At 52.4% G+C, this 27,140-nt stretch overlaps 1 protein-coding gene across 7 annotated transcripts in view; it reads left to right on the forward strand.

Moving 5' to 3' along the window:
• The window catches only part of PAX2 (paired box 2), an 88,247-nt gene that overhangs the window by 39,966 nt on the left and 21,141 nt on the right, over positions 1–27,140 (forward strand). For 4 of the 7 annotated variants that reach the window (XM_040486184.1, XM_040486185.1, XM_040486186.1 and 1 more), the window contains exons 5-7: positions 1,715–1,800; positions 3,074–3,193; positions 8,773–8,841. In XM_040486184.1, the coding sequence (XP_040342118.1) occupies positions 1,715–1,800; positions 3,074–3,193; positions 8,773–8,841 (275 nt within the window). The remainder of the gene's footprint in view (positions 1–1,714; positions 1,801–3,073; positions 3,194–8,772; positions 8,842–27,140) is intronic. The other 3 variants (XM_040486188.1, XM_040486189.1, XM_040486190.1) reach the window with 1 other exon arrangement.

Below are 27,140 nucleotides of genomic sequence, written 5' to 3' on the forward strand. Positions count from 1 at the left end.
TGATAGATGACCAGCAAATGGAAAAATCACGATCATCGTCGTCACTTCCAAGTTTTCAGCCTTGTTTCCTCTTGCTTCTTCCTGTACCTCCACTGCTCCTGGCTGGCTGGTCTGGGCTTTACCCCTAAAGCTCATTCGGCTCCCACGCTTCGCTTCTGTCTTCCTCCAGTACCTACTTTTGATGGTCCCTACCCATCCCCTCTGCCACGGCTTCTCTGTTCGCCTTAGAACCATGTTATTTTTTTCCCTGCAGAGGAGACCTTAGAGATCCTGTAGTCCAACCTTTTTTTACTTTACAACTGAAAAGTAAAGGTCCAGAAACGTAGAGTGATGTACCTCTGAGGCCCAGAGAAGTAGAATGATGAGCCCAAAGCTATGGTGGCCGATTAATGGCAGGGTCAGAAGCAGGACTCACGGTCCCGGCCATGCATCCCGGTGCCCTTATCACTCTCCTCCGTGCCTTGGGCCCCTTCATCTGTTCAGCCCTGTCCTGCTTTGAAGGTCTACATGAAGCTCTGCCTCCTCAGTGACTTCTTTCCCAGTCCCCACCTGCAAGGTGGCTGGATTCCTCCCTTGCCTCCCTCTGGTGCTTACGGCCTGGCCCCTCAGGGCTCCTTTGCGTTCTTTGGGTGTGTGTCCCCAACTTCATCTCCAGCACTGTGAGGCAGGTGCCTTACCTCTATTGCCTGTGGGTGCTCGGTTAAACCTGGTTACAGTGGAGTCTGCTCATGGTTTGTGACTCACCTGGTCAGTGTGGGTGAACTTGACTCACACGCCACTCTGCAGGGAGGAGCAATGCCATTGGAGAAATTGCCTCAAGGGTACCTATTTTGACTAGCGGATGGAGGAGAGCATTCCTTGGTCTTGGCCCCAGCATTGGTCTCTTGCACGTCTGAGCCCCGGGCTTCTCAGACCACTGACAAGCAGGCCTATCCCCAGTCCTGGGACATTTGATCCAGCCCTCTACCCCTAAAGTGCACAGGGTGGGTGCGAGGCTTTTCAACTAGGCTGGAAAAGAAGCCGTGGTCCAAGTAAGACCCCAGAAAAGCAGGCCATTGGGGCAGCAAGCTGGGCAGAGATAGGACAGTAAGTGGGCTCAGGAAGAAGTTGTTCAGGGCTTGGCATCTGGCAGAGGGACCATGTGCTATGCTGGATTCCCTGGGACAAAAAGGGTCATCTGTGACCCAGCCCTTTCCGGGCTATTTCTTTTTAGCCCAAGAAATAGGAAAATCTCACTCCCCCCCCCCCCCCCGCAACTCTAGAAGACTGATACAGTCCCAATAGGAAAAGCAGCTCCAAAACGATCTCTAGACAAGGGAGTCTTGTTCCCAGGAGGAGGTTTGCGTGTGGTTGAGGAGGGAAGGGGGGACAGCAAGCCATCAGGGCAGCCCCCACCCCCAGAAAGGGGAAGGATGCTGCGCTCCACTCACTCTGCTGCCCCAATCCTTGCTACCAAAAATCAAGCTGCAGTTCAGATGATGCACACCGCAGGAGAGAATACAGACTCCCTCTGTCCAGCTGCACCAGGTTGGGTCTGCAGAGCCAGTGGGAGGGAAAGTGCGTGCCTCGCAGCAGTCAGCGAGGGCAGGGGTGCAGGGAACAGATACATGAGGAAGGAGCTGGGGAGCTTGGGCGAGCCCCTCTGGGCTGGGCTGGAGCTGGCGCAGGCAGGAGAAGGCACGTGATGTGTGATGCTGTCGTGATGCTGTTGCAGGATCATCAGGACCAAAGTTCAGCAGCCTTTCCACCCAACGCCGGATGGGGCTGGGACGGGAGTGACTGCCCCTGGCCACACCATTGGTAAGAGGGCTCAGGGAAGGGAGGAAGCGGGGGCCCACCCAGGAGAGCCAGGACGCCACCCCCATTCCCTTCAAAATGGCATGCCTGCTGAGGCCCCAGGACCCCAGCCCCAGCCCACGCTCTCCCTGAGCTCCTAGAGGTGGGGATCTCCCCAGGAGACTAGCTCACCAGGACTGTTCTTGCTTCTCGCGCACAACACCTTGTACCTGCCTTGTCTGTCTTTCTGTCTCTGTCTCCTTCTAAATCAAGCTTTTCCTTTGGCTTTTCTTCTCTCCCTGCCTTCCCCTTCCTCATCTTTTGTTTTTATCTGATTCTGTCTCCACTTGCCCCTTTTTCTTTCCTATCTACCCTCTTACTGCCTTTTTAAAATTTTTAAAATTCTTTCTCTCTTCTCCCCTCCTCTCCCTCCTCTCTCTCCTTTCCTCTCTCTGCCTCTCCCTTTCTCTTTTCTCCTCTCTGTATGTGTGGCTCTGGATCTGTTCGCATCTCTCTGCTTCGCTCTTCACAGCTTCTCTCCTCTTAGCCTGTCTCTTCTTGATCTGGCTCTCCTTCCTCCCCCTCTGTAACTCTCTGCTGCTCCAGCCTCCTTGTTTACTGATCCTTGGCCATGGCCTCTCAGAGACACAACCCAGGCCTACCAGAGCACCAGATAAAACCCCCTCCCATATTGTCTTCCCTTTGACCCAAGGGTGCTTGGTGGTGCTGCAGCCATAGATGAAGCCTGGAGTTTAAGGGGCTGAAATGTGATTATACTTTTGTTGCTGCCGCTCTTGGAAGCTGTCCCCTTATCTCTTGACCAGCAGGAAGTAGAATGGCTGGTCCCAGGCCTCCTGAAGTTGGCAGGAGCCGCTGTTCATGAGGCCGTGTCACGGACGTGCGCCGGGAGGGAGGATCGGGCCGGGCTGTACCTGAGCAGAGTGAATGGTTTCACTAGTCTGTGCCCTGAAGGAGAAATTGGGAACTTCCCAAGTGATTTCAAGACCAGAAGCAACTGGGAGAGAGGAGCTGTGCCCTCCTGGGGAATATCGTGGCCATTCTTGTGTCTCCTAGAGAGAGACAGATCTTAGAAAGCCACGGCGGCGTCTGAAAGGAGATAAGTAAAGGCCAGCCCAGGAGGCCAGAGGCAGCGAGCTGGGGTTTGTTTAGAGGGCGGAGGAGAACATGGGCTCGCCATCCCTCTTAATCCTCTGCTTCTCTCTGCCCCCAGCCTCGGGGCTTTGGTCTGTGATCACAACTGTTATCCTGATGGCATTTCCTCCTTACTCTCGTCCAGTTCCCAGTACGGCCTCCCCTCCTGTTTCCAGCGCCTCCAATGATCCAGTGGGATCCTACTCTATCAACGGGATCCTGGGGATCCCTCGCTCCAATGGTGAGAAGAGGAAACGTGATGAAGGTAGGGAGGAGGGAAGAGGCTTGGCTTCCCTGTGCATGCTTTGTCCTTGGACTCAGGGCTCCGGTTTCGGCCCGGCCTCGCAGCTGCTCTGCTGGGAGATCAGTTTTAGTAGCAAAGCCCAGGTCCCCCCACTGCCCTGCTGGCTCCTGGAGAGGGAGGCAGGCTGCTGGTGGGGCCATCAGCTTCACCATCTGCTCAGCAGTCTTGGTGGCCTCACCTTCCACCGGGACTGCCCCTAATATCCCAGTGGGGTGCCAGGGGAGAAGCACAAACCAGGTACCTTGGGAGGGTTCAGGAAGTTGGGGGGCAGCTGGTCTTTGACCCAAGGATGAGAGGCCGATCTGCCTTATTCTTACCTGATCCAACCCCTCAAAAGATGGGGGCGTGATGTCACGTGCAGCTGATCCCAGTGTCCTTTCTCTGTGACACATGGATTCTGCCCCCCCATTGAGCAGGACACGGGCCCTCTGTACTCTTCTTCCCTATGGGAGGAGACACCACTCAGGCTCCTGTCTGTCCCTTCCCTTCCGTTCCCTATAATGTCTCAAGTGCAGCCAGCTGGTAGGCAGGGAGTTCAGGCGAGGGAGGAATGAAGAGGAGGAAGAGAGGGGAAAGGATACAGGAAGAGGGAGTGGTGGCCATGGGCCTGGGAGAAGGTGTTTTACAAATGTTGGGATGTGAGGGGTCCCTTGGTGACCATCTGGTGCTCTTCTCATGCATGAGCCCAGGGCGCAGGGCTGACCAGCCCAGACAAACGGAGACACCAGTGTCTCAAGCCTGCTTCCTGCCCCAGTCTCATGGTCCCTGCTGGGGAAGCAGTAACCTTCTGGTCTAGGGAGGTCTAGAGAATCTCCCATGAAATAGAATCCTCTAGAGATGAGCATACAGGGGGACTGCATACCCCTTTAGCCTGGACAGTCCCAATTTATGCCCTTTGTCTCTGCATCTTGGCCAGTCAGCATCTCCTTTTTCTCTCAAAAATGTCCTGTTTGGGCAATAAATCATGTGGCCATCCCAAGCATAGACAAGCCCTTGACTGGGGCGGCTTTAGAGGGTAAGGAACAGAGAAAAGGAACAAAACTGAGCTTCCCTGGGCCCAGGCTGAGGGGAAAGGGAGTGTGAAAGCCCTGGCCTCCAGCGGAAGGGACAGGACAGGCCTAGGTCTGGCAAGACAGTGATGACCTGGTGCTGGCCTCCTTCCAGAAGCCCTAATGGCCTCGTTTCACAGGGAAACAGCTTGTCTGGCTCTATTTCTCCTTCTTCCAAAATATCCAAACCCATTTGGCTGCCACGGCCTTTGCCACTCACTAAATTTCATTGTGGTTGTTTTGGCGGCCACCCTCGATGGGCAGGGGGAGGCCTCGCGAAAGGCCCTAAGTCCTGATTCTCCCTGGGGGCTGACCATACCCCAGCCTTAGCCAGGTGCCCTGGCACCCCGAGTGGTTGGGAAGATTCTGCCTCAGGCCCCAAGGGTTTCTCCTTTAACCACTGGCCCCTGCATTTTTTAGAGTGTGAGATGTCCAGCAGGCAGGGCGGGGGAGGCCACAGGACCCCCTGTGTGCTCTCCCCTGTTGGTTCCCAGTTGGGGCCAAGCATGCCCTCTGCTTCCCGGGCTCCCGTGGGCCATGAGAGGAGGCCAGGAGTAGGGAGGCACTGGCGTGAGGCTGTGGCCACCCAGGGTCAGGCCCCACTGGCCCAGAACAGACTGCTCTCCTCCCTGCAATTGATTACATTCATTGTTTCAAGTCAATTCAATTCAGTGAACCTTTTCCTGTGCATCAGCTGCAAGAAAGGCTTGGTGCTACAGGATCCCAAAGCAGAACAAGATATGATTCTTGTCCTTAAGGAGCTTCCAGTCTAGTGGGGCGTGTAAAACACGTGACCCCAGAAAGCAGAAAGCTCCATCAGATATCTGTGTCGTGATGGGAGGCCCGGGCCGCAGGCCATGGGAACTCAGAGTCAGGAGGGAGTTACCTGGCAGAAAGGGCCGCATTTTGAGGAGGAACCTGAACGATGGGTGAGGGGCACGTGCAGGGACGATGCAGGGTGAAGTTCTGTCTGGTGGGGGAGCCTTAGGACCAGAGGGTGCTGTGGCGGGAAGGTGCAGATGTGCTCTGGCAGAGTTGCAAGGGCACTAGGGGAAGGGCTGGGAGGGAAGCTCAGTAGATGGGTTAGGGCCACAGGGGACTAGGCCAAGACCGGACCAGTTATAAGGAGTCTAGACTTTTTTCTGCAAGCATGAGTAGCCACTGAAAGTGTCTGAGCAGGAAGAGAGAGGAGCAGGGCCGGGTTTGGGAAGACCATCCTCCAGCAGAGTGACCGTGATGGCAGTGGGGAGACATCTCAGGAAGCAGTCAGTATCTCCTAGGTGAAGGATAATGAGGACTCTTAGGTGTCTCTTCCTGCTTAAACACTTCTCTCCTGGGCCTAGCCAGGGTACAAGGAGTATCAGAGGCCCTATTTCTTTTTTTTTTTTGGGGGGGGGGGGGGCGGGTCTCTGGCCTTGACTCCTGCTTCTCTTGACTAACCCCAAACCAGATGGAGCTGCCCTTTCCCTGGTGGAGGCCAGCACCTTTGAGGGAGGCTAGGTCTCCCTGACCTTCCCCCACCCACCCCCCCCGGCCCCGGGGGACCCCTGGACCGGGGAGAGCCAGGTGGAAGGGGGAAGAAGGAAAGGAGCGAGCAAAGGCAGACCTTTCGCAGCCCTGCCCCCTCCCCCACCCTGGGTGCCTCCAAGCAGCCAGGCCCAGTTTGCATTAGGGAGCAGCTCAGATGATTAAGAATAGGAGAGATAATTATGTGTCAAGATGATGTAGCCCAAGTCTGCAGTCAGGCCAAGGTAGCACAGCAGCTGGCAGGCCAGTAGCAGGAGGCAGCCTCAGGCGTGGGCTGCAGACACCCAGGTATGTCCTTCAGCTACTGGGCCAGCACCGAGGGCTAAGAGAAAACCGACTTGGGGCACTGAGGGGTGTGTTGGGATGAGAACGGGGATCCATGTCAAGGGACTAGACCTTGGGGGAGTGGAGGGGCATATCTTCCTCCCGGAGGACCCCACTCTCCCTGCCAGGCTGGCTCTCCTTGGGCCCCACACACTGTGGCATCTTTCTAGAAGTGCCATATCCCGAGGGCAAGCCGTGAGCCTGTCTGTCCTCAAGGAAACCACTCCCGCTCCCGCCTCTGGGTACGGTCCGGCCTATTCTTCAGCTCTAACAATGTCACGGTGGTGGGCATTAGCGAGGACAATCACTGCGGCGTGTGCTGGCATTATTGGAGACAATCTCAGCAGTAGTTATTGGTGTTCACAGTGATAATACCCAGAGCGTTATTGGCATTGGCACTCGGAATATGGACAGCGTTATTAGTATCTGCAGCAATCATATCTGTGGGGATATTAGTAAAGGGCCGATCAGCTGTGACTCTGGGGAGAAAGGAAACCCACAGTGGCTGTCAGCCTGCTTGAGACGCCTTCTCACACCCTGGCCATTGGAAGTACGGAAAAATTCCGGGGCTTTCCTTTGAGAAATGTGCTAGTCAGGAAGCTTTGACACTCCCCACCTACCTGAGTCCAGGAGCCCCCAGAGTGGGACAGGTAGATGGGCCCGGGTGGATGAGGAAGCTGTGTCATGAAGTATCCAGAAGACAGGCTGTCCATCAGTCTGAGAAGGTAGATCCCCATTTAGTACCCTGCTAAAATCTCTGCCTCTTTTTGGCTACAATTCGGGGGGAGTATATTAGGGTCCTTGGGAGGGACCCTGTTTCCATGACTGTTGCATTCCCCGGTTTATGTGGCTGGAAGATACAGCCTCTCGATGTTTTCAGGCTGGGAAACCAAAGACCTTTGCCTTTACCCAGTTGCTCTCGGCCGTAGCCCAAAACATGGCTGTCCATCCGTGTTGTTGAAGCACAGAACAGTTACATAACTGGTCCAAAAGTCCAAATGAAGTCATATGGTATGAGTCTGTTGATCTGTGTGCGGGGAGGTGTGTTGGTATCATCCTTTGATGTGTGGGATTGCAGGGGGCCGTGATTTTGCATTCCATTAATTAGGTGCACAATGAATTGTGCAGTTGAGTGGAGCCAAACCGGTGCAGTTGTGCGTTTGCAGACAGGACGGGTTTGCACGGCCACTAACGGCTCAGTCCTGTCACTGCCTTTAATAGCTCCCTTCTGCTTTGGATGAAGCTATAACTGGAAAAAAGAGGCTTATTTCCTTAGTTAGTTTCCCTTCTCGAAGTCCCTGAGTGCGTTGCTCAGGTTAGACTTGGGGCAAATGAGGGGATTAGGCTGCGAACATGAGCAGCACCTGCCCTGTCCAGGAGCCCCGGCCTCGGGCAAGAGGAGGCTGTAAGACCCCCAGCGAGAAGGAGGATGCCAGGGGGAGCCCAGCAGGAAGTCCCCGGAGTGGCGTGGATGGGCAGCGTGGCTCGGTGGGGAGGGGTGTGGGCTCTGGAATGAGGCACACCCAGGGTTGAATCCTAGGGCCTTGCGCAAGTCACTTACCCTTCATCAGCTCGGTCTCCTCCGTAGAATGGAGATGGTAACAGCACTTATGTCACGGGACTGTAGAGCGGGCTACACAAAATCACGGAGGTAGTGCTGAGTCAACTCCATCTTGGAAGATGGGTCGTTGGGGGTCTCTGGGGGAAGACCTAAATGGCAGGTTTATGTTTTGAGGGGAAATAAAGTCATGACAGAAGGAAACATTCGGGCACAGGCTCCCTCATCTTGGTGCGGGAAAAGCTAGTGCTGGGATGAGCCAACCTGGATGGGACCAGGGCAGCGGGGGAGAGATGTCAGCCTCGCCTGTGTGACTTGGGAGGACCTTTGTGTAGCTCTGCTCAGTCATTTGCTCTGTGGTTATCCAGGGGGGCCGCATGGCATCTCGTAGCGTCCGCAGGCATTTTAGATGTGTCTCAATAAATCTAGGACCCCCTTCTTTTCTAACGTGGAGGCACCCCTCCCTCCATCCATTGCTGTGCATTTCTGCTTCCACACGTAACTTTCTTTATCTAGGGAAACATGTGTTTGTTGTTTTATGGGCCCCATGTAATTTCTTATGTGGTTTATGCAAATGTGGGTGTGTTTTCTACCATGCTGAGATCTTTGGGTGAAAAGGGGTGTGGAACGCCATGCACTGGGCAGGCGTGCCATCTTCCGGGTGATGATGGAGAGATGGAGAGATGATTGGAGAGATGACCAGATGCGAGCAGGTGCGTTTCCACCAGTACTAGTGAGCGGGGAGAGCTCGAAGCTAGGCCTGAGTGTGTTAAGGGTCCACAGTACTAAGACACAGGTGTGCATATAGAGTTTTGCCCAAAGGGCCCCGTAGGCATCACCTTGCGTTCTGTTGGCAAATGGATGGGCTGTCCTGAGCCTGCCTCCAGGTTTGCTCGGGGCCGAAGGCTGGGGAGACTGAGGCTGGGAACCCTGACACCCTCAGGCTGTGTGGGAGTCGTCTCTCAGAAACCTCACAGCCCCTCCCTTGAAGAGAGCCTGGTCTCCCAGTCTCAGGGTCTCAGTCTTCTACCTGCCTGTCTTTCGGGATCTCTCAGTGTCTGTCTGTCTCTTATTTGCTCTAGTCGAGGTATACACTGATCCTGCCCACATTAGAGGAGGTGGAGGTTTGCATCTGGTCTGGACTTTAAGAGGTATGGGGGCCAGAGGGAACCTGGTGTGGGGGTCAGGGGAAAGAGCTGGAGGGGTGGCGGTTAGAGACTATTCAGAGAGTGGGCTCCTGAGAGCCAAGGAGCAGAGAAGGAGGAGGTGGGTCAGGCTTCCACTGGGAAACCAAGAGACTAACAGAGTCTCGGGGCCTGGATCACTTCCGCCATGGGCCACCGCTGGGTTCGGGGGCGGAGGCCCCGGTGGCCTGGAGGGTCAGGCGCTCAGTGGATGGGGGGTACTTTTCCCAGCCCTTGGAAAAACAAAGAGCGGATCGGGTAGTAAAACAAAAGCAAAGGAGACCTGGAAGCACCTGACAGCCCTAATTCATCACGGCCCAAGTTTTTTCCTGTGTTCCCATTATATTTGTTTGTAAAAGTGGAAATCAATTTTGAAGGTAATTTTCTGGAAAGAATGGAAGGGAGGTGGGAGGGCCGGATAAGGCAGAGATGGTAAAAGGAAAAATTTAGGCCAGGCACAGCCCAGGGGCAGCTCTTGGCAAGGTGAAAGAAAATTGCATATTCAATCTCCATCCATGAATCTCCCTCACTGCTGCCCGCCTCCTGCTTGAAAACAATGAAGGCTTTTTCCCAACGCTGGGCAGGGCCTCGGTATCAGCCCCACTTTAACTTCAGGGTCATTAATTCCCTGATTATTGAAGGAGAAGAGAGGGTTGCAGCACCTTCAATTCCAAAGGCACACCCCCCCCCCCCCCCCATGTATCAAGCCCGGGCTGGGGTGGGGCGGGGGGCAGCCCGGGTGAGGTGAGGTGGTGTTGCAGAAGACCAGAGGGGTGGGGAGGGAGGAAATGGGGAGCCAACTGGACTGGGGGGAAGGAAGCCAGGAGGAGGGTGGAAGAAGGCAGTCATTACTGCATACCTCTGTTGTGTTGTTATTGCAAATTAAAAGTAGCATGTTCCACTCCACAGCTATCTTTGGGGAGGGAGGGGCACCGAGGGAGGTGGGGGATCTTATCATTGCTTCTTCAGCAGACCAGCCGTGGTGTCACCGTGTGAGGTGACATTTGAATTTACAATTCCGCTGAGAAAAGCCATTAATTCACAAATTAACATTTCTCCCTCTCCCTCTCTCTTTAACACTCTCTCCCTCTCTCACATGGATGTGCAAGCAATTGAAAAGACAAAGGAAATAGCCTTAAGGAAGAGACTTTACTGCTAGTCTGTCTGTGCCGAGATTGCTCCCCCTGCTTCCAGATAGATAAACCAATTACCTGAGCAGCCCTGCTCCTGGCCGCCCGCGATCGCCTCCTTTTGTGGGCTGCCTCCATGGCTGGATCACACTCGGTGTATCTCATTAATGTAAACCAGGCATGCCCTGGCCACCGGTCTCTCTTCCCCACTCTTTCTGGAGGGGCAGCGGGAGGAGTGCCGGTGTCAGAAAAGGCAGACGAGGAGGACCCCGGGGAAGAGGAGAGGCTGCACTGCCCGGCTGCCAGGCCCTGGGACTTGGGGTGCGCCCACAGTCCCGGAGGAGGTGATGGGGGAAGCCTGCAGGTGAGCATTCCTTGGTAGGCTGGCGTGGGCGGACGCTTAGAGGCAGAGGCAGGGGCCAGAGCCTGACTCGCCCAGGCCCGCAGGGCCATTTTCTGTGGCCCTTTGGTCCAGATGCAGAGGACTGGCAGAAGCAGAGAGGGACCCACGCACTCCTTGCACGGGAAGAGCTTAGGGAAGTTTTGTTGAGTATACACCATGTCAGCGTGCCAGGAGTCGGCCCGAAGGAGCTGATAGGGGTGCCGAGGAGGGTCTAGAAGACTCCTCGAGGCTGTACCTTGTTGCAGATTCCTTAACCTAAACCCAGGACTGGGGCACAGTTATGTCTGTTTGCCACCTAACCCTTACACCTGTACCGAGCCGTCCGCTTCCCTTCTCAGAGAACACTCACCCAGCAGGGTGGCCTGGGTGGCAGTGTGCTCTCAGAACTCTGGCGTGAGTTTACATCGCGGGCAACGGAATCACAGAACCTCTTTTGGCTTTTACTCTCCTCCAGGCCCTGGCCAGGGACTGTAAGAAAACATTATATTGGCAGAGGGAAGCTGAGCAGGGTTTGAGGTTCTCAGAGCAGATGAGGACGTGCTCTGTGGATTATTGCTGGGATTATATGATTCCACATGCACGATAGTACTTAGCCCGGGTCACGGATTCTGCGCCTCATGAGGCAGGTCCTATGAGAGTCCAGAAACCAAATGCACATGAAGGTAGTCATTTGTCTAGACAAGCGCCCGAGTTTAACTGCATCAACACAACTCAACCTATGTTCATTTTCCAACAAAGATTCAAAACCTGGCTACTGTCCACGCCAGTCCAAGAAAGAGCTAAGCTTCAAAGGTCAGCATTCACTAAGCCACCAAAAAAACAACAACAACAAAAATCCACTCATGAACACACGTTCATTGTTATGATTATATCTTCCTAGTAACCTGGGAAATTAGACCGTTCATACCTGAGGGGGGAGTTTTCCTATCTTAGTTGGATCACATATTTTAGCCAAACTTTCTGGGTAATGTTGGCCATGAGCCTGTTGAACACCGACCATGTCGTTATACAGAGGTAGGGGTAGGTCATGCTGGTATTTTCTTAAGACCTTTTTCCTTGTCATCTGTGCTTACGTGGACTTACGTGTGTCTGTGGGGAAGCCCTAGGACTTAGCCATGGCAGTGGACATAGGCATGTGCAGTGGACATAGGTGTCTGAATTGCTACATAAGTCTCTGCGTTTACACCAGAGACTGGCAGCCAAATCATTAACCAGCGCAGTCTCCCGGCCAGTTCATGCTGCTGTGGATAAAGAGTTCCGTTTGGTTGTTTGAGGAAGTATGTTGAGGTTTAGCACGAAAGAGAATTTTTTTCATAAGGTGCCAAAAGGTCGGAATAGGTAGGTGGACTCTCCCCCTACCCCCACCCCCCAGGAGAGAAGGTACAGATTTGCAGTCGGGGGCCCTGTATGTGTCCCTCCGCCACTGGAACTTGTGCTGGGGGAATCACAGCATCGCAACTTTTCCGACAAGGGCCGCCTCCTGCCCCCACCCCTGCGTCTGTGCACTCCTGCGCACCGCGCACGCGCGCCCGTTTTGTCAGACTAGGTCTTCGCCTCCGAGTCTTCCACTCGGTGACTACCTTCCAGCCCTGCCGGTAGGCATCGTTCTCCTTCCTCCACCGGCAAGGGCACCAAGCGAGAAATCCGCTGCCTCAGCTCTGCCCTTCTCCCCCAAGTGCAGGCTAGGGATGCAGGAGGGAGGAGCCGGGCCCCGCTGCTCTCGGGCTCACCTTCCCAGGCGCCTCCTCCTCTGCAGGCCGGGGAGGGGGCAGCTGGGAAGCGCAGCGGCATGGGGGACACTTCAGAGAAAGGGTCCAGAAGGCAGGTAGGCTGGGGAGACCCCCAGTGCTGCTGCCGGAGGGGTGGATCCGAGCAGCCTCCGGACCTTGGCTGGCTGCCCGCGGAGGAGCCCTGAGCTTAGGGCGGGACCCCTTCCCTGCCTGCCATCGCCAGGGCCATGGTGGCCACAGGACTCTCCCGGACCCCCCCCCTTCCGCCCCGGGGGGGGGGGGGGGGGGGGGGGGGTGAAAAGGCAAGGAGGCTTGGGGGAGGGCCGGACCTGGCTCTGGGGCTGGGAGACAGATCACGAGCCTCAGAGCCGAGTTGCAGCAGCGCCAGTAATTCAAACCATCCTGACCCTTCGGTGAACCCGAACCTGCTGACCTTGACAACACCAGACAAGGGAGGCCTCACAAACCTCAACCTGCACGAAGGCCTCGCCTTCTCTCCCTCCCGTACTTGGAGCCCTGTGGCCCAGCCTCCAGGTGGCTCCTAATTTGGCTGTCCCCACCAAATGTCAGCATCTCTGCCTCCCTGAAGTACCCGCCCGCCTGCCTGCCTCAAAGCACCCTCTGTGCTTGGCTCCACTGGAGACAGTACATGGGCATCTCACGGGGTGGGGTGGGGGGGCTGCAGGGCCAGGTCCAGGAATTCTCCTTTAAACAGGGCTTTTTAAAAAAGGTTTATTTATTTTTGAGCGAGAGTGAGAGAGAGACACAGAGAACACAAGCAGGGGAGCGGCAGAGAGAGAGGGAGAGAGAGAATCCCAAGCAGGCTCCGAGCTGTTAGCGCAGAGCCCAACTCGGGGCTCGATCCCAGGAACGCAAGATCATGACCTGAGCGGAAATCGAGAGCCGAATGCTTAACTGACTGAGCCACCCAGGCGCCCGTAAATTGGGCTTTTACGCCTTGCCCGTTCTCCTCCTGCCTGAGGCTTCATCTTTTCTAGAAACATGGCGTGTGTGTGTGTGTGTGTGTGTGTGTGTGCGCGCGCGCGTGCGCGCGCGTGCGCGTGCGCGGTCTGAGTGCACACAGAGGCAGGGATAAAATGTGATGGAGACAGAGCGGACAGAGGAGGGAAGAAAAGCCGGAGGAGAGCAGCCACAGGAACCTGCATTAAAGTAAATGCAGTTTATGAAGTTTATGCTTTCCTCCTAGGGAGAGCTGGATTCCATCCAACAGCCTCTCAGAGCCTGGCAAACCTCCTGAAGCAGAAAGTGCGGGCAGGAGCTCAAGCAAGCCAGTGACAGAGGGAGAGATGCGTGGACACATACACTCTTTCTCTCTCTCCTCCCCATCCCCCCCACCTCTTCCGTCAGGTCTCCCTAGGCCACTGCAAAGTCTGGGACGGCAGGGTGGGGGTGGGGGGTGGTGGTTTGGTGGGAGTGACTCCAGGACCTTCACTTTCTTTCCCTCTCACTTCCCCAGCCCCCCACCTCATCTCCTTTGGTGGCGTGGCCAACCCAGACACATGGGCAACGTGGACACCTGGGTGGACTGGTGGTGTGGCAAGCTGGGCCGAGGGTAATGTGAGCAGTGTGGACCCTGGGGCAGCCGGCTGGTGGAAGCTGCCCCGGGTGAGGGACAGCGCAGTGAGGATGGTCTTGGGGTGGTAGGCGTGAGGCCTAAGTAGTAGAAAGGACCAGAACGTGGTCTCCCAGGGAGCTGCCTTTTTTTTCTGAGGCTGGGATTCATTTTTTCCGGTACCTTGGTCTAGGCCAACTGGTTACCTTGCAGCTACTGAAGACAGCTGCTGGAGTCTCTTAAGCAGAAACGATTAGCAACCGTATTTTTTCTGGGAATTCAGAGGAAACAAATGGTTGACAAGGTTAGGATACCCGCGTTCTCAGAGGGACTTACAAGCAAGGTGGGATAGCTGCCCTTCTAGACCTTTCTTCGTGTGCACAGGCACGCAGGTTCGTGTGTGCGTACGCTAATAATATGTAAGTGGGCCTTGACTTTAGAGGAAAGGGGAGTGTCCGGTAAGGCTGTCACTCGGCCCGGGTGGGGGCATGGCGCTCCCTTGTCCCTGTGCCTCATCTGGGGATGGGAAGTGGGGAGAAGAAGTCTGGCTCCCGCCTCTTCCTGGGAACTCTGTGTCCCTGTTCAAGTTCTGCCAGGAGCTGGGACAGAGGAGGACAGCAGAGGTAGAGTCATCCGAAGGCAGGGCGTCCGGAGAAGAGTCAGAGGGAAAGTGTAGGGGGGGCAGAAATTGCTGATTGCGGAGGACGCTCTGGAAGCCAGGAGATGCCAGGCATGGAGGGAGGCAGAAACTGGCCAAGGATGGCTCTCGCCCTTTCTCTCCCCTTTCCCCTCCCTCCTTCCCTTATCCCTCCCCTCTTCCCGCCACACATCTTTATTGGTTCCGGTAATAGCGTTGATTTGCATGTCAGGCAAAGCCTTGCTACGAACACAAAAAGAAAACCCCAGCCGTGGCGGTGTGGCAGTGTCAGCTCTCGCTGTTGTTCGACAGTGTAAAATTAAATTAATAAAGCCCCCAACACAGGAAAACATAACAGGAAATTAATGGCCTTTACTGTCGCTCTGATGCAGTCATTTGCAACCCTGCTTTCCGCACCAAAGACTTCATAAATGCAAGCAGTTTCTCTAAACAAGCATACTTAGGGCGGCCTGGTATGTAATTTTTCGCCTTGCTTGTGTCCTTTGAGCTAACAAAGCCCCCTTCCCTCCCGGCTCCAGAGAGGTTTCTAACTGGTTCTGGCCCCAGCTGGAACCCAGCACCAGGCAGGAGGCCCCAGCCCCTCCCTGAGAGCCCACGTAGGGCTGAAGGAGGACACAGGTCCCACATAGACAGACTCTCTGCCAGCCCCCCTTCCCCACTGGCGGCCCGGGAGACTGGAGTCCCAGCCTCGGCCAGCCGGCCAGCAAAAAGACACAGTACATGCTCTCGGGCAGGAATGCTGATCACTCTGGGGAAGTCACCCAGTCCCACCCAGTACTCACCCCTCCCCTTTCTCCGTGCATTTCAGTTGTCTGTCCACTACCTGTTTGCTCCCCTCCCATCACTGGCTCTGGCCTTCCCTTCCCTCCAGCTTCATCTCTAACTGCTTACCCTCCTCTACTTCATATATGAGTCGCACACACTCACGCTGGCTGTGCGTCGGCCGTGGGTGCCCACGCCCTTCTTTGCTACAGGTAACCCCGGGCTTCTGGGAGGAGCGAAGGGACCTCTTACTCAGAAGGGGGAAAGTAACCGAACTGGCATAAATTCTCCGTGGAGTTCTAGGTCTCCCCCTTATCTCCCTCTTATCTGTTTGGTTACAAAATATGAGGGCCCTAAGTGATCATTCAGGCCATCCCTCTGTCCTTGGGCAAATTTCCTATACACCATTTCAGAGGGCTGAGAGCCTATGGTTTTGCTTTGGTGTGTAAATAGTGGAATATTGACAAAACTTACACTTACTTCTTTGGGGAGCTGTGTATCAATGCGGGCCCAGGTGCCCGCTGTGTTGGGATGTATGAGAGGAACACGTAACGAGGACTTGGGTCTCCAGGAACAGGAACGTACAATCTGCTGGGGGAGGCAAGGCTATCACACATCAGACAATAAGCTCTTAATTAAATGCTAAACCATGTGGCTGAGCATCCAATAGGAATCCGAGGAAGTGGCTAGAAGGGCAAGCAGGAGATGGGACTTGAGCCTGGGAGTGGCCAAGATGCAGACAGACTGTCTCCAGAGACCCCCTCCCGTGTGGAGGGGGGCCCAGTGGCTGTGCTGAGGGTGGTGACAAGGCAAAGCCTCAGATTCTTGAAGGTCATCTGGTCTTATCTGCCACTCACATAGGACTCTCCCTTCCAGCAGTTCTGCATGACAGGCCACTGCCCCTGCCTGGACATAGGACATAGATGGACGGTTGTCATTGTTAGCACCACTGCCTTTATACTGAGTCCCGGTAGTGTTGAGGGAAACACCTTGGAATCCGAATGTCTGGATGTGGGGTCTATCTCTACTCCTTGCTTGCTGTGGGACCTTTGGCTATTTACATAATCTCTCTGAATCTCAGTTTCCTCATCTTAAAATAGCGATGACAATATTAACCCCTTATTAGAGTGGTGGTAAAGATCTCCCTCTGACACTCTCTCTTCTCTCCCTCCCTCCCACCCTTCCTTCCATTCGTTCCACCTGATTTGCTGAGTGCCTGGAAAAACACTGGGCTGAGCCCTGGGTGGATTTTAGTTTCCTGCAATTGAGGAAGGTTTTTCACCATCCTGGTTACCCACCTCTGAATTCATTCTTGACAGTCAAAGTCCCTCCTACGTGAACACTGAACTCTACAGACAGTCTAGCCAATGCCAAGATCAGTAGAACCATTGCCGCTCTCCATCTGGAGAGTCTGCGTCCATACGGTAGCCTGAGATTACATTCGATTTTTTTAGCAGCTCTGTCACACTCAAGATCATATTGAGTTCGTGGTCAACTAAAACCTCGAGATCTTTTTCACATCAATTGCTATCAAGCCAGGTCTACCCCATTCTGCACTTGTATAATTGATTTTTTTAACCTAAACATAGGGCATTCCATTTATCCCTGTTGAATTTCATCTCGTTGGTTTGGGCTCTTAATTCCACCTGATTAAGTAAGATCACAAGGATGTCTTCTGTAGCATCATCCTAGTAGGGTTTTTTTTTTTTTTTACAAGAAGTATTGGCCTTTAAAATAAAGGAGAGGGTTAAGCAGCTGACTTGATGAGATCGAGCCCCGCATTGGGCTCCCTGCTGGGTGTGGCACCTGCTTAAGATTCTCTCTCTCCTAGTCTCTCTGCCTCTCTTTCTCTCTCTCCCTCAAAATAAATAAATAAACGTCAAAAAATAAAATAAAGGAGAGACAATGCCCCACCAGCGAAAACCTCCCTTCTGGTTGCAATAAACGAATGCTTTAGGTACGATTGAGCCCAGCGGCCATCAACCATTTCACTTTTCTTCATCTTGTCCATAAAATTAGGAAGGAGATTCTTTGTGAAATGTTTACATGCACAACATCCACAGCATTTTCTTAATCGATTAAAGAATGCAATTTAAGTTGGTGAACAGATCTATATATAAAACAGGGCAGGACTGGGGTGCCTGGGTGGCTCAGTCGGTTAAGTGTCCGACTTCGGCCCAGGTCATGATCTCACAGTTCATGAGTTCGAGCCCTGCATCAGGCTCTGTGCTGACAGCTTGGACCCTGGAGCCTGCTTCGGATTCTGTGTCTCCCTCTCTCTCTCTGCACCTCCCCAGCTCATGCTCGCACTCTGTCTCTGTCAAAAATAAATAGACTTAAAAAAGATTTTTTTTTAAACAAGGCAGGACGATTTACAAAAGTAAATAGAATGCGGTTCTTGACTGCAGGAAGCTTCTAATCCAGTAGGGAGGTTAAGTGTGTACATCACAATACAAGCAGAATGTGATAGGGGCTATGATCAAGGTATAAAGCACTACGATGAATTGTTTCTTTAAAAAAGAAAGAGCGGTTGCTTCCAACCAGGGCAGTTCAGGAGGTTCTAGTGGGGTTTGCATTTGATATCTAATCATTGATATCTAATTAATGTGCCACAACTTCTCAGTGAGCGCATACAGGTCCCAGGGCATCCATGTTCCTTCCTGGTGCCCACAGATTAACTGTATAATAATTTCTCCTATAAGATTTCCGCACCCTGGCATTAAACTTATCAAAGCGTTATTTGCAGACGCGTACCTTTCCCCCTTTTGCAGGGCAGATGGCATTGAGTTTTGTCACTGCTACGTCCTTCCATTATGACTTCTCAAGGATTATCAACAAAACATTTAGGATCCTACCTACTTTTCCCCCCAGGGTCCTGGTGCATGAATTATCTGGGTCTGGGAAAGTTAAGTCCATTGAAATTGTTAGGAGTGACCTGCCGGGCCCCCTCCTGACCTGGGCAGCCCCTGCTGGTCCTGTTTTGAAGATTCTTTCTCTAAGGGAGAAGGCCAAGGCAAGCTGAGGGTCGAGAAGTTCTTCCTGGTCTCCCCCCCCCCTTTTTTTTTCCTCAGTATTACCTCCCTTTCCCAAGTACTGAGCCCTAAACCTGCCTTCCTTTTTGTTCTTTCTTCAAACATAGCTATTGAAGACCCTTTTTTGTTGTCTCAGCTTGTTCTGAGCTTTTGTCTTCCTGACAGGTTCATGCTACTCTCATGTCCATCCTTGGTTATGGTCCCCTCCTCCCATCTGTTGTGTGTCCTTTTTAAGAGGGGAAAAAAATAACTTCCGTCTGATGATCAGTGCAATACATGCTCATTGTAAAATATCTGGAAGATAAAGTAAATTTTTACAAAATCACCCATAATCTCCTCTCTGAGAGATAACCGCTCTTAAATTTGGTATAATCTTTATAGTCTTTTTTTTTCTTCTGTGCATATATAATTTTTTATCAAAATTGGAATGATACTGTATATACAGCTTGTGTCTTGCTATTTTCACTTAACATTCCATAGGACCATTTTCACATATCATTAAATATTCTTTGAAAACATGATTTTTTTAATGGCTGCATAATCTTCCACTGTTTGGTGTACATGTCCTTTTAAAATCTAGGCTCATCATATTTTAAAGCTTATCCGTGTGCAACAACAATGACTTTCCTTAAATGTCCTTCTCTTTCAAGCCCTCCCCCACTCCAACCCCCTTTGTTTTGTCGGGTTGATTATTTGAGCTTGTAGAGGCGGAATTTCATTTTTAGAGCACCCTGTCTTTATGGAATCATATTCCCTTGTAGAATCTCTTGCCATGGGATCGCACGACCATTCTTTCCCTCCACGTGTAACAGTTTGCTTTCCTCAAGTTGGATTCTGTCCAATGCCTCCTTCCTTTGCTACCGTCAAATCCAGACATGGTTGTTTTCTCCCCAGATTCCCATCACATCCTTTTGATCAGTTTTTGTTTCTTGGTCAGAATTAAGCGGCTTGGAATAGTGAAACTGAGAACCTCGGTCCCCATCCTAACAATGACTAGCTGTGTGACATGGGAAAATTACTCCATCTTTCTGAGCCTTTTTTTTTTTTTTTGGATTTAAGAAGGAATCATATTCAATGATCTCCATAATAATTTACAGCTGTAAAATGCAATGACACCGAATCCAGAGCGGCAATTTCCTTTGTTGCTTCTTTCTTCTTCTAAAAGGTAAACTGTTGAGCGAGGCAAGCTAAGAATTTACCAGCCTTTACTTCTGGAATTCGGTTAGATGAATCAGTCAACATTTTTTTTTATCACCTCAGGCCCTATGCTAGGTTTACAAAGATTAAAAAGATGGGTTTCTGCCTTTCAAACAGTCACGGTTTAGTGAGGAAAAAACCCAAACCAAATAAATAACCATGATAGGGCACCTGGGTGGCTCAGTCAGTTGAACATCCAACTTTCGCTCAGGCCATTCAGGATCTCATACTTCGTGAGTTCGAGCACCACGTCGGGCTCACTGCTGTCCATGCAGAGCCCGCTTCAGGTCCTCTGTCCCCCTCTCTCTCTGCCCCTCCACCACTCGTGCTCTGTCTCTCTCAAAAACAAAGAAGCATTGAGAAAAATAACCATAATATAGATTCCGAATTTGGCTCTGCCACTAACTGGCCATAGTAGATAATTTGGGGCAAGTTACCTTTCTATCCCTTGGTTTCTCCACATTACGAGCTCGGCTGCTACAGGCTCATTGCCTGGGTTTGCTTCTGCCTCTTCCATCACTTGTTAGCTTCATAGCCTTAGGAAAATTCTGGAACCTGTGCACGTCCATTTCCTCACCTACAAAATGGGGATGATAGTAGAAGCTTCCTGCTTAAGTTCTGGTGCAAATTAAATGAGTTAATATATGTACAGTTATTAGATGAGCCCCTAATATATAGTAAGCACTTAATGTTAGTTGCTGTTAGTGTAAGGATTAAATCAGCGTATATATGTTACGCATCCTGTCTGCTACTGTAATAGAAACAGGATAGATTTCAGTTATTATTATTATTTCTACAATAGAGGTTTGGATAGATGGCTATTGGAACACAGAGGAAGAAGAAATTAATACTGCAGAGGGAGGAGCTAGCCACCCTGGTGTAATTTTAAGGAAGCTCAGTCCAGAAAAGCTCATGGGACTTGGACAAGGCCATGTAGCAGTGAGCGACAAAACCAGGATTTCAAACCAGATGTTACCCCTAGTCCAGCGTTATGTTAGGATGTCTAATGCAGGTTAGTGTCCCTAGAGGCACGCGGGCGCGAATGGGCACAGCAAGACTGAGGTTAGGCAGACCAGCCGGCCACCCCCACGTTCCTCCCTGCCATGAACTCACTGAGTGTTTAGAGGCTGAGCTTGGTCAAGGATAGCAGGTGGTTTGTCAGGACTAGAACGCTAGGCATAAGCTAGTCTTGCTCCGAGCCTAAGCTTTGAGCCGTATTTCCAAGGGCTTCTTCGTGCTCTCTTCTTGAGCTTGGCTTGGCCAGGGCAGACCCACAGATTGTCCATCTTAAGGATGGGAGGCAACGGGGCACGTCACCCCACATCTCCTTGGACACTGCTCCCGCCGGCACACTCTCCAAGCCTGGCCCTTGCAGCCCTTCCCAGCACAGGGCAGCCCTGTTCCTGCCAATTTCTCCTTTCCTCCAAGCTTCCCCTCTTCCTTCCATCTCCCCCGCCTCTTCCACCCTCCACTCCCCTTTCCTCCCCTTCCCTCTTCACTCCCTCACACTTTTCCCTCTCTTTCCCCCTATCCTCTGCCCTCCCTGTGGGTGGCACGAATCCCGGCTCTTTCCCTGGATGAAAGCGGCCCACTCCTCGCTGGGAACGGGCCGCCCTGCTGCATCCGCTGCATCCGCTGCATCCGTGGGAGGGCCTGGCGCCGCGTGGGGGTGGGGCCGGGGCCGCACCGGCGGCTGCCCTGAATGACAAGCGGGGATATTGATCGCATTCTGAACTCAGCCCAGCCGATAGAAGGTAATTAATGACTCCATTTGCCTCAGTACCGAGGAGAACAATTGAGTTTGAAACTGCAACAACTGGCAGCTGGGGGTGAACCCCTCAGAGGGGGAAGGTAGTGTTAAAGGAGCCAGGGAGGGGCGCAGAGGCCACTGGTCAGGGCGTTAGCCCGGAACCCCCACCCCAGCCACCGCTAGCCCCTGCTCCTCCCTTGCGCCCAGCCCCTAGGGGCCGAGGCCCATCACCCACCTTCCCACTTCCATGCCTTTCTCTTTTCTTCCTGTATCACTTTTCCCCCACTCATTTTCTGTCTTGGGATGAAACAAGACTTCCTTTCCCCCAGATTGCTTCCTGTCAGCTGTATGATCTCGCACATCTCCCTCAGCTTGCTCCCTCATTTGTAAAACTGAACTAATGGTCTCTCTTTGGCAAGTGTTCTGTGGAAATTGGAGATAATGTGAGTAAAGCACTGGAGCCTGCCCAGTACATAGTTAGTGTCCGTAAATGATGGTGATGCTGATCTTTGACAAAGAAGGTAACTTTGGTGGCGTAGAACTTTGGGGTTAGACATCCCCGAGTTCAAATCCAGAATAATGTTGAACAAATAAGTTTGCCTCGCATCTGAAGAATGAGAAGAAGAAGAAGTGCGTTGTGAAGTTGGGTGGATTTAACAAGTGTATGTGAAAGCCCTAATATTGTCAGTTTCCCCACAGACAGGTAGATACGTGTATTTGGGCTCACAAAACTGCGGTTAGTATAGCTCTTTGCTAGACTTTAAAAGAATTCCTCTCAAAGGCCTGATTCCTCCTTCTTGGGATTTGGGAGGTGACACTTGTTTGTCCCCCCCTTAATTCTGTAGACTTTGGTGAGCCTTGGGGCTTTCTGACCAAGGAAATGGCATGATTTCATTCTGTCTCTAATCATCACCCCACCCACCTTTTGGTCAGTGCACAAGAACTTCTCCTGTCCCTTGCGGTGACTACTTTGAGGACTCAGGTAGCATGTCTTCACACAAGGAGCACAGAACACTTCTGTTCCTAGCCCTGCTCCCTGCGACATGGTGTTCCCTGGCTTCCCTCCTGCCCAAGCTGCTGGGACCTCACTGGACAACACTATTCATGATTGGCCTAGCCTGGGGTCAGAGAGGTGGAAGGTAGGGCTCTGCCCTCAGGAAGCCCACAGTGGATGGGGAGTGACAAGGCTAAGTGAGCGAGGAGATCAGATCTTTTGCTGAAGAGTAAAAGATATTTTTATTAAAGATTCTAGAAGTGGTGCACGCTTGTTATACAAAGACCGGACAATATCGAAAAACTTAGGTGAAAAGAAGATAATTTGCTCCTGATCAGACGGTAACCATTGTCAACCATGTCAGCGGCTCTCCCTTCGGTCAAGATGACCTTTGGTTTTACAGTTGTCTTCATCCATGTGGGGACGGGGACGCCGTTGCTGGAGCCCACGCTCTGGATACTGCAGCCCATTGCTGCCCCGTCCACAGCTGTGCTCAGAGCCCCTTCCCTGTGCCAGGCTCCCTGGTGGATATGCCCTTGAGCTAGCCACTTACCCTTATAGAAGCTATTCTTTGTTTACTCTGAGCCTGTTTCCTCACCAGTAAGGAAAAAAAAAAAAAAAAAAAAAAAAAAAAAAGGGACCATAATCCCTACCTGCCTTAGAGTGTAGTTAGGAAGCCCAGATAACCCAAGGTCTATGAAAGCTTTTTGTTAACTGCTCAGCAAATAGGAAGCAGTCAGAGGAGAAGACAATATGAGCCTTTGTTCCCCCGAAAGAATAATATACATCAGAGTTTTAGCTCAGCGGTTTGTTTAATTTAATTAATTAATTTATATCCGGCCTCGTTTCCAAAAGGACTTGTAGTAGCTTACTCTCCTTGACAACGCTCATGCTGTAGTGGACAAAACGCCCGGAATGGGCTCCAGTCCTGAGAGTCCTACTACCCAGTTGTGTGATCTGGGACTGGTCACCTGCCCCACGTCACCTCTCACCCCTTCTAGTTTTCCTTTCTGTAAAATGAGAATTTGGACCGAGTGTCCCCCTAATCATTCTGAAGTAGTCTGTGCTCAGCTAGCTCCGCCAGCTCACTGAAGGCCCCTCCTTCGGTGTAGGGAGGGTGCAAGGCAGAGAAGGCTGGGGCGGGGGGTGGGGGTGGCTAAGGTCACGTCCCAGATGGAGTCAAGTGGTCCCCAGCTGAGCCCCTGGGTTTGGAACCTGGCCTGCGGAGTGAAATGACATAGTGGGTAGGCTCTGGGCCAAGCAGACCTGAATTCAAATCCCGACTGTCATTTATCAGCGGTATAGCCTTGGATAAGCTACTTAACCTCTCCACCTCAGTTTCCCTCTCTGTCACATAGGTATCACGGTACTCCCCTCACAGGGTTGTTGGGAGGACTAAATGGCATGTAATAAGTTCTGAGTGTCGTGAGCAGCTAATGGATGGTGGCTGGGTAGGGGACAGCTGGAGAACAGGGCTGACTCCTCCACACGTGGAGACTGACTAGCACACGGTCCCTCCCTTGCTCTGGCAGGGTGGGGGGGGAGGTCTTACTAAACGTACAGCAACCACATTTTCCAACCTTAATCTAAAAAAAGTGGACCGGCCGTGGGAAAGAATCCTAAAACTCAGAATTGCTCCACAAAGCCCAGGACATGTGGCCACTATACTCCAGCCTTCTTCTCGGAGCCCTGATAACAGGTTGGCTTTTGTCTTCAAGATAAAGGCTGAGGGCCTCCTCCCTTCATTTAGGGAAGGACTTCCCTGGAACCAATAGTCACCGTGGGCCGACAGACCCATTTTATCCCAACCTTGCTTTCTGTGACAGGGCCGTGGTGTGGGATGTCCAATTGAGAGGCTGTCTCTGAGCCCTGTTCTCAAGCGAATTCCACTGCCTTCTTTGGATGGCAGTTGTGTAGCTCCGAGGTTAAGTCCGACTCTTAACTGGGAACACAGTGTTCTCTGTCCCTTGGCACTTAGGCGGGCAGGTGGTTTGCTGAGGGTGGTGCTCACCAGAGTGGGGGTGAGTGAAGGAGGGGCATAAGTCTACCCTGGGGCCTGCTGTGGATCTTCCCACATCCCTCTGATCGCTAGAGATACGCGGGACTTCCCTGATGGGTGACTGGGTGTTCTGAAGCGCCAAGCCATTCCGATGGCCAGTTCAGACACCTCCGGCCAGGGCTTTGGCTTTGAATGTTACCCAGGGGAGCCTCGGTCATTCATTCAGTCACTCATCAACACCGACCCTGTGCCCACCTCTGTGCCTGGTGCCAGACCAACAGAGATGCATCAGGCATGGTCTCTGCCCACAGGGAACTCACAGCCTGGCACCTTGGCACAGGGGAGCAGTCGGTGTTGGGTCAGGAGTCTTCTTGGGGAAGAGTGCTATCTAATTACTCACATATTTTCCCTCCCCACTCACTCGGAAACCTACATCAAGACCCGCTTCTGCCTCCTCCTCTACTTTGGCCCAGCTCTGCCAGAGAGCCCTGAATGTCCGGGCCTGGCACTGGTGTCATAGCACGGTTCCAGCCTCTCCTTGCTGTCACCTCTGAGAACCCACCCTTGGGAAGTTCCACCCTTGAGAAGCCCCACCCTGAGCGCTTTCTCCATCATCCTGAGGAGGTCCCTGCCAGCGGTCAACACTGACCCTGGTCAACGCTTCATTTTTCCATTCCTTTTCTATTCTCCCCTGTTCTCTTTTCATGCCTGCTCCTCTTCCTCTCCTCTCTTCTCTTTTCCCCTTCCTCACCCTACTGTCCGAACCCGCCCCCATCCAGGCCCTCCCTTAGCTGGATACCCAAGTGTACCATTCATGTGCCCTCCCCCAGCCAGCATTTCCCTAGGCTTCTGGCATGGGGAACTTCGGCCCTTTTTCCTCTCCCTCTGTCTGCCCTTTCTCCGCCTCTGGGTTTCCTCCTTCCTGAGCTCTTCCTTCTTGGACCTCTGACCCCAGGCTTCTCCCCACCACCTTTCCTCACTTCCTTCCCGCACTTTCTCCTTGCCTTCGTCCCTCCCTTCCTTCTCCAGCTGAAGCAAGGGTGCCACCCCTCCTCTGGAGAGAGCCTGTGAGAGCTCCCTGTCCCCACCAAGGATGCCACTGCCCTCTCCCCGCCTGCAAGCCCCAACCCCCCACCTCCCAGAACTTTCTCTGTGCTCCTGCACCATTCATGATTACAGCCACCTTTCCTGACTCTTCAGGATCTTCCTTCTCCTCTGGGGCGTTTCCTCAAGCTTCCTGCAGCCTCTCTTGGGGTTGTTTCTCTGCAGGCTTTCATCATACCACCTTGCCTCCCTGATCCTCCAGCACCTTCTTTCTCTTCTTCCCCCACGCCCTTCCTCCTCTTGTTCTTCCCTTTGCCCGCCTCCCACTGCCACCTCTTCCAGTAGCAGGCTTCCCTTTGCCTCTCCTTCCTCCCTCCCCCTTCCATCACTGCCTCTGTAACCTGTCTTATCACCAGGGCCTGAGTATACAAAAAAATAAATAAATAAAAAGGTCAGTGAGTGGAGGGAGCAGCAATAACCCCTAAAACAGTACTATCAGTGGAACATGATTGATCAATTGAATTCCATAGCGGCTGAAAAATGTGGGATTAAGTAGTGTATTATACGCACAATGAGTTGAGGCATGATGTTCATTTCAAGTTCATTTCGCCGGCCTCTGCCACCAGATCAGGCAATCAATAGGGGCAGCAGATATCATATATCACCTCTCTGCGGGCTGGGGAGAGAGCACCATAATCTCTCGCAAATTTAGAGTGACAGATTTGTCAAGATCTGAAGGGCCCCTGAATAAATGAAGGAAAAGAGACTCCTCCAGCCAGTGACCTGAGGACAAAGCCTCAGTTCAGCCCCTACACACACACACGCGCGCGCACACACACACACACACACACACACACAAGGTTGAGCCAAGCCACACACAGGCATATACACAAATCCACACAGAGGCGTGATATGAGTCTTCCCACACATATGCACACACTCATGCACCTCATGTGTGAGCACATGCTCGCAGACAAATGCACACTTTCCTTCCCAGGACCCATTTGGTGACACCGCAATAACCACACACAAAGACACCCGCTGCCTCCCTCGGCCCTGACAACAGGGCTTCCCAGAAAGGTAGGAGGACTCTAGCAAGAGAGAACTGGACACAATGGAACATGCAAATAGCTACGAGGGGGTGGAATTGGGATGATAGCACCTCCTCGAAAGAAAAACAGGCAGAGAAGAAACATGGGGCACATGAGCTCATGCTCCCCATGCAATCACACACACACACACACACACACACACACACACACACACATCCTTTGATAACGGTTCTTGCTCTGTCACTTACAAAGACACAGACACATATTTATCTGGATGTTTATACATGTACAAATACATATACACAAGGAATGCCCACACAAAAGGAAAAAATAAACATGCCACACCCTACCTCATATAACAGAGACACACACACTCTCCAAGACAGAACATCATTCCAGAGGCGTACACAGTAAAAAACACAACCACCAAGTTTTGTGTCCATAGGAATGTGGAGACATCGAAATACCGTGAAAGCTGTCCCTGTCTGTCCACCTCAGACTTGGTCCTGGTCTTCATTTCTCTCCCTTTCTTACACACACACACACACACACACACACACACACACATCCTTTGCTTTCCCACCTCCTGAGGAATAGAGTGGAGGAAAGGCAGCAGGTCCCATTTGGAAAGCAGACCCCCATGCTCCGTCTGGGAGGCCAGAAGAGGGGATGGCTGCAGGTGGAGGTTAATCAATATGTAATATTTTCTATGGTCTCCTGAATGATACTGTATGGTGTTACTGTATATAATGCAATATTGATTATATCATATCATATAATCACCTATAAACTGATATATATAACAGTCCCAGAGGAACACCCTGAGGCCTACAGCATGGGCTGGCCCCAGGCCCAAGGCTCCCCAGCAGGTCTTGGGCCGAGGGAAGCCGAGAAGTGGCCCTGCTGTGCCTGGGGGGGACCCAGCTTTGGGCTGGGGCGCTG

This window comes from Herpailurus yagouaroundi, unplaced genomic scaffold (assembly GCF_014898765.1).
Source record: "Herpailurus yagouaroundi ecotype Mexico unplaced genomic scaffold, PumYag 163, whole genome shotgun sequence".
NCBI lineage: Eukaryota > Metazoa > Chordata > Mammalia > Carnivora > Felidae > Herpailurus > Herpailurus yagouaroundi.